This window comes from Tenrec ecaudatus, chromosome 6, assembly GCF_050624435.1.
Source record: "Tenrec ecaudatus isolate mTenEca1 chromosome 6, mTenEca1.hap1, whole genome shotgun sequence".
Classification (NCBI taxonomy): Eukaryota; Metazoa; Chordata; class Mammalia; order Afrosoricida; family Tenrecidae; genus Tenrec; species Tenrec ecaudatus.
This window is the reverse complement of record NC_134535.1, coordinates 112,117,735-112,133,544: the sequence shown is the minus strand read 5'-3', so window position 1 is coordinate 112,133,544 and position 15,810 is coordinate 112,117,735. Positions and strand designations below refer to the sequence as shown.

Below are 15,810 nucleotides of genomic sequence, written 5' to 3'. Positions count from 1 at the left end.
TAAAAGCAGTAGCACTCCCTCGTCCAGGTTATGTGGTACAATTATCTATACACCTCATTATTTGGCCCACAAACATTAGAGATTTTAAAAGATAGTATTTCATATTTCATAATATTTCTCTATTATTGTATAATGATGGAAATATATACCAAGTTGGACACATACATACCACAATTATTTTCTGTGGCTATTTCTCTTAGAAGCCTTCAAAAACAAAATTATTATTGAGTATAGCCGTTCCATAGAGACAGATCTTTCAGTCATCAGTCTTCTAGTTACAGCAAAATATTAAATCTTGTGAAGAGGACACAATGCCAAGGAACTAACAGTTTGTGTTGCTATTTGTCTGTTTCTTCATACATATTAATTGTACTGATTCAGGTGAGTTGTGACCTCAAGCTGAGCTTGTGAATATGACTTCTTTCTATCAACTGTAAACTCTGTGGGATAAGGGCATCTATCATTATATAGGAACTTTTTAATAATTGCATTTTCTAGCAAAATAGAAAGCACAACTAGAAGTATGAAAACTAAGAGAGATTACATAAATTGTATATAAGTAGTTGGTTGGTCAGCATTCTTTTACTGGCTATATGTAAGTATGAAATATAAACACAAAGTCCTGAAGTGCATGAATATGAGAATTAATATTATGCTCTCAGAGCCCAAGGTTGTAGCAGCTCTGCCTTGGACTGCTAACCACAAGGTCAGCAGTTTGAAACCACCATCCGTTCCCTAGGAGAAAGATGGGCGTTCTACGTTCATGAAGAGTTAAGAGTCTCGGAAAACCTATAGACACAGTTCTCCTCTCTCCTAAGCGGGGCTGTGAGTCAGCATCCCCTCCGTGTCCGTAAATGTGGTTTGGGTTATGGTATTCTGGGTCATGTTCAATCTAAGGGCTTGAAGTCTCATAAGTAACTATTGGACAAGTGTTTATGGTTGGTCCTCTGCTCCTTCCAGAGTACTTCCTTCTATAATATGTGTATTTGTGGACTAGATGAAATAATAAATGAACAGCTTGTAACATAGTTACTGCTTGCAACCTCATTTTACAGCTGAGGAGATTTGAAGCCTGGAGAGGTTATGGCACTTGTCTCAGGTCCCCTAGCAAGTAAAGGGACCCAAGGGGATTCAAATCTGGGTCATCTCACTCTTAACTGCTGATGTTTCCTGTTTCTATTGTTTCAAGAGTGAAAAGGGAATAGAGAAATTAATAAAAGTTTAGGAACCCTGGTGGAGTAGGGGCTACATGTTGGGTTGTTAACTGCAGCAGCAACCCCTCAGCAGAAAGAGGAGGCTTTCTGCTCCTGTGATACAAAGATTAAAGCCGTGGAAACCTTCGGTCTCCAGGGTCGCTGTGAGTTGGAATCAACTCGAAGGCAAGGAGTTTTTCTTTTTTTTTTTTTATTCGCTAGCTAATACTTAGAAGATTATGGTATTATAGTGCAGGACTTCTCATCCTTGCCACTGTTGACATTTGGGGCTAGATATGGATGAACAGGCTGTCTCGTGCATTGTAGAGTGCTTAGCAGCAAAGCATCCTGGGCCCCCATTAGATGTCAGTAACACCTTTCCAGGTGAGGCAACCAGAAATGTTCTCAGCTATTGCCAAATATTCTCCTGTAGATAAAATCACCGCCGGTTGGGCACCACTGGCCTAGAATTATACATTAAAGCATCAACAAGGGAGCCTGAAGGTAAAATATTTGAACAGCACCGAACTTCATGTTTTTAAAAGATTTGGGCTCCCTGCCAGACCACAGTGAATTTACTTTCTGAATTTCGTTTCTGCTGTGACCAGTCTTTTTTTTAAAAGGAAAGCCTGAAGTTTGTTTATTCTCTCGAAGGATTCATCTAGAAACACAAATGCATTGTATATAAAAGTCATTTCCAGTTTTCCTTTTTATCAAAGAACATAAATCTAACGATTTTAAAAGTGTCTATAAAAACTTCAAATGCATGTTAGTCTGTAATTTCATAATAGTCATTTTTACTATAACATGATATGTGTGTTCTAAAAATCATCCCACTATACTTTAGTTTTTTTAAATTACAAGGGTTATGGGAAAAATGGCTCTAGAGTGTACCACTCAAAAAATATATTGGTGGCATATAAAAATAGAGAAGTATCTTAATAAACCACGCAGTAAAGTTTTATTTATGTTACATAGTTAAGAAAATACATAAATACTATACAATAAATGCGACCCTTTACCTTGAAAAGGCCCTGCAATTTGCTAATAGAAGTAGGTATTGGAGGAGCTTCCTCTTGGAAGTTATTTGTTGATGATTGGCTTATCTCACCTGAACTGAAAGCTCTAACAGTAACCCTGAATGAGTGTAGTTCATAAAACAGGCAAGTCAAGTACTGGTAGGTGTTTGCAGAGAAGGGTTTTGTGTTATCTTATGTGGCTGGATTCTTACACAAAATTTACTTTATGCTCACATTGTTCCCTAATACATCAACCATGTTAGAATGAAAGCATTACAAAATAAACCTTTTAGCAAAACTGCTAGTACTCTTAATCTGAATATCGATGCCTTTAAAACAAACAAAAATACCAGAGGCTTTCTGCTCCCATAAAGATTTCCATGCTCAGAAACCGAAAGGGGCAGTTCTACTCTATCCTGTGGGCTTGTAGTGCATCAGAGTGACTTCAATGGCAGTGAGTGCTGTAGGTGGACTATGGGCAAGGATGGCAAGGTGTAAGAGGAAATCCTCCTTTATAAGTAAGGGCAGGGTCTTTTCAGTTTGGGACCACACAACCAAGTCTAGTCTTCTTATGCCTTTTTAATCCCTGTCATGGGTTACATTGCACTTCAGAGAGTTTTATTCCCTTTTAGAATAGTAGACTGTACATACTTGAATACTTCTACAATAGTCATCATATTTTATGAGTTTGGTATTTTTTGCTTTATCCCCAGAGGCTATAATTATCTATACTGTTACCAGTTTAATGTTTATTATATACAGTAATCTTAAAAGAGGCTCTATATTTCCTCTGTTGCACTTTTTAAAGCAACAGGCAAGACCTTCACTGTAGACTTTTTATTTTAGTTTAATTCTTTGGGGTTTTATTTTATTTATTTTTAGCATTTTATTGGGAGCTTGTACAACTCTTATTACAATCCATCCATCCATTGTCAAGCACATTTGTTGCCATCATCATTTTCAAAACATTTTCCTTCTACTTAAGCCTTTGGTATCAGCTCCTCATTTTTCCCCCTCCCTCCTTCATGAACCCTTGATAATTTGTAAGAAATTTTTCATGTCTTACACTGATCAGTGTCTCTCTTCACCCACTTTTCTGTTGTCCATTCCCCTCCTGTTATCGCTACTCAGTATTGGTCCTGAGGGGTTTATCTGCCCTGTATTCCCTGTGTTTCCAGCTCTTGTCTGTACCCCTGTACATGTTCTGGTGTAGCCGGATTTGTAAGGCAGAATTGGGGTCATGATAGTTGGGGTCGGGGAGAGCATTAAAGAACTAGAGGAAAGTTGTATGTTTCATTGTTGCTACACTGCACCCTGGCTGGCTCATCTCTTCCTTGTGACCCTTCTGTAAGGGGATCTCCAGTTGCCTACAGATGGGCTTTGGGTTTCCACTCCACACACCCCCTCATTCACAATGATATGATTTTTTTTTGTTCTGGGTTTTTGATGCCTGATACCTGATCCCATCAACACCTCATGATCACACAGGCTGGAGTGCTTCCATGTGGACTTTGTTGCTTCTTAGCTAGATGACTGCTTTATTTACCTTCATAACTGTAATTTTGCTACCGTTATGAATCAGGCAACCCCTGTGAAAGGGTTGTTCCACCCCCAAAGGGCTCACGACCCACAGGTTGAGAACCACTGCTTTAAGACCTCAGATGCTATATCTTTTGATAGCAGGGCACCATTAGATTTCTTCACCACATTTGCTTATGCATCCATTTTGACTCAGTGATCATATTGGGCACGTGTGGACTTTTTATATAGTGAAAATATGACCACAAATAAAGATCTAACTCACTATTTCTTTTCCGTACTCACTTGTTGGACTTATCTGTAGTAAAACAAAATCACTCCTAACTTGCAGATAATGTAGTACTCTGCGTGTTTATTAAGGAGCCTTCTTGAAGCACAGTGGTTGATCACTTGGCTACTAACTGAAAGGTTTGTGCCTCAAACCTCCCAGCCACACTGCAGGGAAAGATGTGCTAGGCACAGAGCTTTGAGAAACGTGCTGGCTGTGATTCCGGATCAGTTTAACAGCAGTGGATTTGAGATGATTTGTGTATGCATGTATTATTAGATAAATTATTTGATGGGATAACAAAGTAGCCTGACACTATACCTCATTAATTCTACTGAGTTATAAAATTTAGTGTGTAAATTAGAAAATTGTAGCTGCACTTTTTATAGTTATATTACTTAACTGATGATGTTTCAAGAGTATAGTTACCAATAAATATAATAATAATGAAAGTTATAATTTGGGACAGAAACTTAAGTGTATTATTTATGTAAGAAAATTATCAGTGTGTAATTATGGGCTTCTCATAATATAAAGCACATGTAATAAGTATATAGTAATTTTTTAAATTAACAAATCAATATTTGTATGTACAATATCTTGGAGTTTTTCTTTGTAATGAAAGTAACTTTTCTAAGGTCAAAAAGCCAATGATAGCTCTTTTGTAAATCTCAGCTTTATGGTATTTGACTCAGTAAAACATTACTAATTCTCAAATGATAATGTATATTGGTTGTTGTATGTACTGGGATATGGTGTGGGTTATTTTGAGCCAGGAATATTCTTAGCTCTGAGAGATGCATTTTGTGTGTTTTTATTTGTTCCCGCTTCTTACTTCAAGAAGACCTAATCTCAGACCTACACAGAAAGCGAATAACCTTATTCTTCATAAATAGTCATCCTTTAACTTAAAGCAGGTGTGTGTGTGTTTGTGAGTTTCCTAAGCACAAAGACTAGGTTTCTTTGGTTCTGTGTTGTGTTTATTTAGGATTTTTTTATTCCTCCCTAGGTTCCATTTTTCTAAAACATATCTTTGTCGAGTACTACATATATTTTTTGAATACCAGGGTATTTTAATAAAACAGAAAGACCATAATTGTTATTCTTTGTATTAACAATATGCCACCCAAAATTTTTTTAAAAAACCAACCAACAAGCAAACAAAAAAATACCTACTATTTTTTAATGTGCTGATTGTGCATTTTGCAGATTCTAAATGCATTTTCCAGTTTGTCTTAATTCATTTATTTTAGGATGTGCACTTTACCAAACCTAGATTGAAATTACTTGCTTAATGTAATATGCCAGAGTAATATTTACTGTAATATTTTTTAATTGGGCATAATTGGTATGTTTTATATATATATGTCTATATTTTATGGTTAGATTTACTTTTCTGTCCTCCATATATGAATTTTGGCTTTCTAAATTAGTACACAAAGAAATAAATGTGGGTTGATGCTAGTTTTCATTGTTCATGGCCCACCAATGACATGTAAAAAGCCATAATCTAGACCCCAATCAGTTTGCCATTGTTTCTACAAGAGTGGAAGGTGGGCAGGAACCCCGCATTCAGCTGTGGTATGAAGCTGGCACTCGCATTTACCCATATACACTTAACCGTAGACAACAGGGAAAAAGTATGTTTAGGAAGCTGAACAGGTCTAAGGGTTTACATTTGGTCTCCTTTGTTACTAACTTAACCATTAAAGAAATGGGTATTTTACTACCAGAGTGTTAGAAAAGGATTCATGATGACAGAACTGTCAACAAGTTCTCTTTTTCTTCTTTCAGCCATAATGAAAGGAAAGTGACCTGCAAACACCCAGTAACAGGACAGCCATCACAGGACAATTGTATTTTTGTGGTCAATGAGCAGTAAGTAGAGGGTTTCCTCAAGTGTCTGCACCTGCTAAAGAGTTAACATTGCGATTGCTCGTGTGTATTTCAGTTCACACACATTAACCGTTTTCTTATCTGGACATTTCCATTCAAGTCTCAATAACAAGTTCAGAACGACTTATATGAAAGAGAAATACGAATGGTTTTTATAAATTGTTTTTGCCTTTCAGGCAGTAAGCTCAAGGTCAGAGGGACTGTAAAGCAGGTCATATTATTAAACTCATTTGAGTTCCATTTTCTTATCCTTATTCAGCAATAGTGATTGCCATTTCTCGGTAATAGTGGAAGTATGTGTGAAAGTACGTTTTTACACATTATAAAGCTCTTAGCAACTATCGTTATTTTTAAATATTTGAATAATCTTAATTCAGTTTTAAGTTTCTACCTAGAAGACTAAGTAGAAAGAATATCTGCACTCTGTTAAAATGAACATGACGTTGTTGAATTAGATGCTGAATTTAAGTGATACTAAATTTATCTGGCTTGTATATGTTCTTATACACTCTATTTGCTTGGCATATCTCGACTTGGATATCCAGCAGGCATCTCAAACTTAACGTGGCTAAAATTTTATCCCTGCATCTCAACGTCTAAACTTCTCTCCTGTCTTCTCTTTTGGCCCCATATCTAGGAGCCATCCTTTGTTTCCCTTTGTACCCAGTCCTTTAACTTTCTGTACATACTTCCCTGTCTGTTAGTGTGTGTGATGCAGGAAGCTATGCCACCGATAATTGGAATACCATCAGGGTCATGGAGCTTCCCGAGTACTGCGAAGGAAAAAGTGACCCCCTTCTGATTGATGAGTCACAGAATACCTTCTGAAGAGCAGCAGAGCATTGTTTAATATAGAACGTGATGATGAGCCCTTCAGTTTGGAAGGCGCTCAAAATCTGATGAGAACGTAATTCACAAACACTGTTGTAAAGGCAAATTAATATGTCTCTTCTAGACATGCCTTTGCAATGCCAACCAAGTAGTTGGGTGGGGCTCCGCAAACAGGGTGTGTGAAATACTAAGAGGTCAGTTTTGTAAGTGAGCTGACACAGAAGCAAGAAGAGAGAAAAGCACATCATCATGAAGAAATGCTAGCCACATGCAGAGCGATCCCTGTCTGAAGTGGTGAGGAGAGCAGAGGTAACAAACACCAGGACCACGAGACAGTGGACGAGACTGAAGTAGAGGCAGGCAGCACACATTAGGACTCAGAGAACAAGGAGGAGGTCAAGGGACCATGTAACTGAGAAGCTAAGGACCAGAGAAGACATGCTAGCCAGCATGCTGAGAAGAGATTTCAGACAAAAGAACTCTATCCTTAACATTTTGAAAATTATAAACCCCATAATCGTAAGACTTGACTATGAGTTCTCTGTGGCCAATGCAAGGAATTATCGAACCCAGCAGAGAGTATTGGTGGGAGGTCGGGGGTTGGGGAGGTTATTGCTGTCAGAATAGGGTAGAAAATGATGGGAGTGTTCAGACACATGTGACACCTGATCTTGGATAGGGTGGAGTTGAATCTTCCTTCTCCTTTGTGTTATGTTTCCACTCTGTCAGACGTGGCCCCCACACCACTTCTTCATGGACAGTGTTCTGCATTCTACTTATATATTGTTTTATACCGTTTCAGTGTTATATTGTACTTATAACTTATGTGTTCAAAGAAATTGATTACATTTCTGAAGTTTATGACAGAAACTCGGCAAAAGAGGTACAACCAAAATGCTTCTTAGAAGTTGGCAGACTTTGTCTTATGCCGTTTGGCTACATTGACAAGAAAAACCAATCCCTGAAGAAGGATTAGAATTGCAAGAAGTGATTAGATGCAGGACAGATTTGAGATGTTGTTACACGCTGTTGATTGGTTCAAACTTGCAGCGACGTGTGGACAACAGAACAGACACTGCCTGTCCCTGGGCCATCCTTACAATTGTTGTGTTTGCGCTGTTGCTGCAGCCACTGTGTCAGTCAGTCTCCTCCAGGGTCTTCCTCTTACTCATTAAGCTTCAACTTTACCAAGCTGATGCATGTACTTCCTCCCAGACAGATTTGTTCTTAGGGCAGCTAATGGGACTTTTCCAACATTCTTCAAATAATTAAAAGTGCATCAATTCTTCTTCAGCCTTCCTTATTCACTGTGCTGCTTTCATATGCATTATGAGGCAAATGGAAATATCGTGGCTTATGTCTGAGTATTTAGTCCTCAAAGTGACATCTTTGCTCTGGAAGTCTTTACGCAGCAGATTTGCCCAATGCAAGCTGCAGTTTGGCTTCTGACTGCTGCTTCCATGACCATTGACCACGGAGTCAAGTCAAACAAAATCCATGACATCTTCATTCTTTCCTCTGCACCTCGAGGTGTATTTTGTTTCTTAAGCTGCACTGCGATCAGTACGAACAGCTGTCGTCTCTGATAGTCATCTGTGCTTGTAGTCCTCTTGGTTTCCAGCAAGGTTGTCTCACTTGCCCTCGTTACCATCACAGATTGGAAACGAAGCTCCGATCCTGGCGTCATGCTCTTCTGGGTAGATTCATTTCTCAGATTATGTGTTCAGAATATACACTGCAACTCTGACGCATGCATTTTCAGATTTTAAACCTGGCAGTATTCCCTTGTTCTGTTTGAACAACTGCCTCCTGGGCCTCTTGGTCTGTGTACAAGTTCCACAATGAAGTGTTCTGCAATGCCCTTTTTTTTTTTTTAACACTTTTATCTGTGGTTTGTTCTGATCTACACGGTTGAATGCTTTTGCATAGTCAGTAAAACACAAGAGACATTTTTCTATGGTCTGAAATGTATGTCCCCCACAGAATTCACAATTAAAAAGTCTGTTATGACCACGTGGTCAGGGAAAAACAGAAAAAAAAAAACAAAAACCCAAAGATACCCCTAAGGTAGGCCTGACCCAGAATTGTGGGTTGTTGGAGAGCAAAGGAAAATTCTGCTCGGTGTGCCTTGTGGTTTTCTGCTGGGGAAAGCGCAATAAATAATATAGAAGAAGCCCAGTCTCCTTCTTGTATGTGTGTGTCTTCATCAGTAGAAAGATATTCTAAATACATAATTAAGAGGAGTAAGTGAAATAAATTAAGCCAACAAATCAGTAAATCCAGCAGGGCACAAAATGAAAATGCAGGGGACAAAAAAGAAAACGAATTCTATTGACTTAGTTACTGGGACCAGTTTTTCTAAGTTTCTTCACTGCCCATCGTCTGTTCCATATGAGTAGGTTTTGCTGATGGATGAGGAGCAGAGGCTGAGATGGGACGTTAAGAATGGAGCTGAGAGACAGGGCAGTGGCACCCAGGGAGAGCTTTCCTTTCATTATGCCAGTGCTTCTGTGGCCTCTCCTTTTCAACTAGTGCTAGGCTTCTCCTTCCATCATGTTTCCATTCATATCAGGTGGCCTCTGCAAACTATAGTTCCAAACCTCATTCAGACTGACTAAAGTACACACTCTGGGAGTGCCCCATTTGACAGGGTGTGTGTTCCTACTAAGTTGATGCTGTATATTTTCAGGAACGTTTCAGCAATGACCGCGGAAGAGAGAAAAGAGCAGCCCATAAGTATGATGAATGAAGCTTCTAACTACAGCATGACTTCAGATTATGCGATGCATCCAATGAGTCCTATAGGAAGAGTAAGTTATTTTGCTTACTATTAATTTTTGGTAGAGATATTATCTATTACTGTCACTTTTAACAGACTAGAATTTGTTTTTAAAGATAATCATTGCGTGTTAATTCTTATAAGGACCTAATTATATTAGAGATAATTTATATGGGCATGGATACAAAGCTTTTGTAAAGTCATATAACTTAATCTAATTTAAATAATGTGATAATTTAATGACTTATTAAGAAATAAATAGAACTCAGATTTCTATTTTTTAAAACAAATATAATGTATGTTTTGTGCATGAGGATTTTATTGCAAGTTGTGAAGTCAAAGATTGAATATCCTAGAAACCTAATTTTCTGACTGAAAGATTGAGGGGAAGCTTATGCTAGATATTATAATAGGAAGTTTAAACTTTAGCCATAATTTTTAATATCATTTAGAATTTTCTTTTTTTGATTATTAAATATATATAATGCATATGAAATCATTAACTGCCAAAATATTTCCAAAGTTATTCAAAATGGCCATGTATAAACTATGAAAAAGCAACACACTTAAAAGTGTAATCAGTGTCACTGGTCAAATTGCTCACTGCGTGAGTGATAAACCTTTTTTGCTGTGTAAACTTGTAACAAAACAGTAATATTTTCATATTAAAATATTTTTACACAATAATTTTATAGTAACATAGCAATTATAGTTATGCTTGCTAAGGCAATACATAGTAGAACTACAATAATATTTCAACTGGCTGTTCAACTGTTTTTGAATAAGAATTTATAGACTATTTCAAAATGGAAATTTTTTAATGGTATAAAAAATTTCTAGTTCTTATTAAATAAAATGCCACGGTATAGCTGAGCATTATAATGCTTTGTGATTATATTTTAATTAAAGTCCAGAGAAATGGTAAATGGTTTGGGCACCACTGGGTCAAGAGAGAAAATTGACTTCATGTCTTAGGTTGTACACCCCAATTTTCCCACTGGAACCAGTTGTTGAAATGCTAAAACCCTTGCTAGGAGAGCACCAGAAAAGAGGGCAAGATTTTATCTTTGTAAACCTCAGAATAAAAAGAGCTTTTCTAATTACTCCATAAAACAGTCTTAATAGAAGAGAAAGACAAAGTCGACTTCATATGCATAAAATTATCATGCATAAGAATTGTTCCCTTTATAATTAAAGAACTATAGCTCAATAAGAAAAATACTTAAATTCAGTTTAGGAAGAGACAGTGTTTAAGATTAGTTGCAGAAAGGAAATGAGCATTAAACATATGTAAAAGATGCCCAGCCTCCATTATAACATGAAAACTGCTCATTAAAACTACAAAGCCAACACCATTTTACACCTATCAAATTTGAAAAGATCAAAAGTTTCCTAGCCCAGCATGTTGATAAGAGTGTGGTAAATAGGATTCTTTTTTAGTGTAATGAGCTCAAAAAAATAGTGGAACAGAAGCATAAAAATTCACAGTTATTTGGGAAAGACAATAGTTTATTTAGCTGGGTATTTTAGGGTAGTCAGGGTGGTGAGTTCAAGAGGTGTAGGATAAGTAGACTCGTCCTTGTATATTGTTGTTTTTGCTGTTACATTGGCCTTATGAATTATGTGTTCAGAGAAATTTATGTCATTTCTGAAATTTTTGAAAGAAACTTGGCAAAAAGAAAAAGTTTCACAAAATAAAAGTCTAAAATAGGCTAGGTTTCGAAATATTCTAGATAAAGTCAGAAATGGGAGAGCTGGTTTAATATTAATATTGCATACCATTTCTCTTCTAGAGAAATGCCAATTCAGTTTTCTTGTGTCTTGTGGTTTTTGTTTTGGTTTGGTTTTGGTTACCACTACCACTCTTATAGAAATATATCTTCATGCTAAATATAGCAGCATTTAAAATATTTCACATCTTTATGGTTATAAAATAATACCGGCTCTCTGATGACACTGGAGTTCAGCAGTATCCAAAAAGAAGAACATACCACATGGCATTCAGTAGATCATTCTGGGTTTGTTTGGACTTGTGTTAAATTTGTTTATGTTTAATATCTCTTCTGGCTTTTTGTTGATATTCTGTAATTGAAACAATACTACTTAGAGCTAAGTACAGAGAGCAAAACTTCTGTTGTTTGGCTTATTCTTGAAGATTTGTTCATTTTCGCTTAAAATTTATTCATTTTGTGACAAATAGAACTAAGTAATGCCACTGGATATGGATATGGCTTTGGTAAAAAAATGTCTTTGTCCAGATCATAGAGAGAAAGAAGTTAAACTTGACTTTCTTTGGTAATGCCATTGGGCAGAGACGGGACAGTGGGCTTTTGTGTAAAATGTTTACACTTGAAATAGCTAAGCCAGCACCAGTGTAGTTGTCATTTAACAGAAACGATAAAGAAGATTCTCAGAAGTACATGGAAGCCTTCCATTATCCCATAATCATTTTTTAAGTCCCTTCGTATTCTGTAAATTTCAGGGATTTCTGAAAAAAGATGAAAAGTATGGAGATGAACAGTAAAATCAACTTGTCTGGGTCTTAATGCCGCTTTTTCTGTCCTGCTTTTTTCTACGTAGACTTCGAGAGCCTCAAAAAAAGTTCACAACTTTGGAAAGAGGTCAAACTCCATTAAAAGGAATCCTAATGCACCCGTGGTGAGGCGAGGTTGGCTTTATAAACAGGTATACATTTGTGTTTGCCTTGCATGTCACAGCAAGAACAGAATTAAAAAGAACCTTTTCAGCTGATTATGCCCAGCAGTCATAAAAAATAGAAAAGAAATTGTAGTACTGTCACCCATCTTCACAACTTCATTTCCCTGAATATTGTTGGAAGAACATTGAGAATGGGGAAGGGAGTGGACAGTACTTATTGCAGATTGCCTATGGGTGGTAGATATTTGGGTTTTGCTCAGGTTACAGAAAAGAATGCTTATGGCAGCTTTATCTAACTAAGTTGGTTCATAAAACAAGGCTCAGCAAAATTACTTTTATTAAAAATCACCTCTCCTTGTTTCTAAATTAAAGTTAAAGACTATATGAAAATGCTAGGATAAAAAATGCTAGAATTATCCAGGTAGCAATATTGTAAAATATCAGAATAGGGAAAAAAAAAATAGGAAAGCCCGTAGGAGAGTACTGTTAGGTTAATTTTCTATTCCTATCAAAATTATCACTGAAAATGTAGTTGTACTTTTCTCCCTTTATTAACAGATTTGGGGGGGGCGGGATAATACATTACTGGGTTTTCTCAGTTGTGATATTTTATTATAATCCAGAAAATACTATTTGCTTTGAGATCACCCACAGACTGCCTACTTATGCCTTTTCTGAAAAAATAGGAGTATTCTTTCAGGTGGGGTTCACAATGTTTATATTACTGGGAAACCGGATAAGTAAGCGCTTTTTTGAACCTTATTACTAGTTTTGTAAATGTAGAGGGACATATGTACTGTACCCTCTTGAACTTTATAACATTTCTTTGACTGCTGTGAGACCACTGTTTTCTAATTTGCCGATGCGATAGCCAAAACACGGACAGTTTACTCAGTGTTCCAGGCCTTATCTTGTGTATGTCTCTGATCCTGCATATGTATAAGTAGACAAAACAAATGAAATATTAGTTCATTCATGTGCCCGATTTATTCTTTTTAACTACTGCTAATTGCTTTCAGATAGCCTAATAATTTTTATTCATTAAAGTGCATAATAAAATGTGTCAGAAGAGAAAACGATGAACTTAATTTAATGATAATGTGTTGTCTAAATTAGTGTTCTCTATTTTACTTCTCTGGGTTCTAATATCCATTGCAATGGCTAAACAAAACTCACAGACAACATTTACGATTAAAGTGTTTATTAAGGAAGTAAACAAGTTGTAATACCAGTGAGAAATGCTCGTGATTGAGTTATTTATCGAGACAAGGCACAAAGTTCTGTAAATTGTACTAATAAATGCCCAAAGAGTATGCCACTGTGCTATAAGTTTCAACTCAAAGGCATTCAGCTTAAGCTCTTTGATTCAGTAAATCCAGTTCCTTGAATTAAGTGTCCTGAGCCCCCACTCCAGAAAGACTCAGCCCAAAGAAACACTCAGCTCTACTTCCATGGATCAGCAAGTTCAACTTCTCCAAGTAAGTGCCCAGAGGCACCCCACTCCATTAGCTAGCCTCTGTGGGCTGGGAAGTCCATCATTCTGTTCATGCTTTAGCTCCTGGTTCTGCTGCTGCTCCCCTGATGGTATAGCTATCTTCTGGATCCAGAAAGTTCACTGAGCAAGAATCTCTGGTCCAGAGGACATACTCAACTCATGGCTCTTGCTAGTAATGCAATCCTTCCTCCTGCTTATCAAGAGGGCTTATTTTACACAGAGCAGCATGCCACTCCAGGGAATCCTTCGGTTTCCTTCCCCACCTTATTTTCCAGACCCATGCAGGGAAAGGCCCTTGTAGAATATAGAGACTTTGGCTAGAAGACCCATTTCATTGTCCCTGCAGATAAAAGGGTCATTTAATGAAGATGATTTAACAATCATAAATATATTTACACGTAACATCAAAGAACGCTTAGTAGAATTTATGGAATAAATAAATCGTACTATCATAATAGAGACTTAAATATGCTACGTTCAATATTGGACAGATTATCCAGAATAAAGATCAACAAGGAAAGAAGCCATAAATGACACTGAATACCAATCATATATACCGTATATACTCGTGTATAAGCCGAGTTTTTCAGCACATTTTCAATGCAGTTTTTGTGGTAAAAGTAGGTGCCTCGGCTGATATTCGGGTCGCCTTATACTCGAGTATATGCAGTATACTAAAAGAAAAGAAATCCCCAGCAAAATAAAAGCAGATTCTAATAGCAGATTAAAAGAATCATACAACATTACCAATATTGATTTAAAAAATCACAGAAAACAAAATGATCAAAATATGAAACTCAATAGACAAACTCCTCCTCCCCCCCATCTAGGCCCATATACTTCTGAATAAATAATGTGTCCCGTCCTTGGAGAATTCTGTACTTTTCTATATAAGCCACAATAAAATGACAAGTTTGGCATCCTTGCAGTACTCGGATTGTTTTTCTTTCCAGTGTTATTTGAGTTTGAGCGGACGAAATGTAGTCTGAATTGGAAAGAGCTGTAGGGTGGATGGAGTAAGGTTTCACCATAAAATTCTCACGGCGGAGGCCGGGGGAGGGGGGGGGGCTTGATTCCCTCAGAAAATGAGCAGCTACAGTGTTTTGTTGGAAAAATACCTTAGGCCAACTTGCCTGACTTTTTGTCACCAGTAAAGTTTTCACTTTTCTTTTAACAACTTCTTGTCTCTGTAAAGAAAATCTCTTAAGACTACCCATGTAGAAGCTCTCCTGTCTAGCAGTCACCATAACCTGAGCTGACCTTGGACTTGAATTATAACCAGGAAATCCCCTCAAGGCCACTGTTTTGATTGGAGCATTTTTAGAAGGCACCCTAGCAAAACTAAAACAAGTGTATTACAGAGCTCACATGTCTGCAGCCACCCACTGGTCACACAATTGTTTCAGTACATTTTGTTTGGAATAAAATGGTGCATGTATGAACTAGACTCCTGGAAGCGATACTTTTTGATCCACCCTTGTGTCTCTAAAACTTTAACAACATAACAATGCAAAGACAAACAACCCAGTCCAATTGGACAGATGACTTGAGTAAACATTTCAGCACAAAGGATATTCAAACGGCCATCAGACACATTACAGGAAGATTAAAGGTGTCATTAACCATCAGAGATGGTTACTTCTAAACCACATGTCACTCCTAGTATTGCTAAGGAAGACAACAACAAAAATGTTGGTAAATTGGAACCCATATCTATTGCTAGTGGTTAATGAAAATTATAATTACCATGTGGAGAATCGTATGTCAGTTTCTCACAAAACTAAAAATGAAACTGCCAGAAAACCAAACAGTTTTCATTCACAGGTATATACTCAGGATACTTGAAAACAGACTCCATAAGAGTCTTGGACAATACTGCTCACTGAAGCACTCTTTATAGTCACACAAACGTTAAAACAATCATGACACTCATCAACAGATGGGTGGACAAACAAAATAGGAAGTACTGCTTACCCACTAGGAGAAGTGAATTCCTGACACTTGGAACAGTTATAGATGGTCCTAATTGCTGTCAATAAATTGTATAGCTGTAAAAAGTCAATTTGGCAAGAGGTAGGTAATAGACATCTATTCAACAATGTAGCACCTCCATTGTTGCCCAAAGTGAAAAG

General features: G+C 37.1%; 1 protein-coding gene across 3 annotated transcripts in view; it reads left to right on the top strand.

The window, feature by feature from the left end:
- PLEKHA5 (pleckstrin homology domain containing A5) overlaps positions 1-15,810 on the top strand; it is a 251,604-nt gene that overhangs the window by 144,338 nt on the left and 91,456 nt on the right. For all 3 annotated transcript variants that reach the window (XM_075552021.1, XM_075552019.1, XM_075552020.1), the window contains exons 4-6: positions 5,814-5,897; positions 9,436-9,556; positions 12,106-12,210. In XM_075552021.1, the coding sequence (XP_075408136.1) occupies positions 5,814-5,897; positions 9,436-9,556; positions 12,106-12,210 (310 nt within the window). The remainder of the gene's footprint in view (positions 1-5,813; positions 5,898-9,435; positions 9,557-12,105; positions 12,211-15,810) is intronic.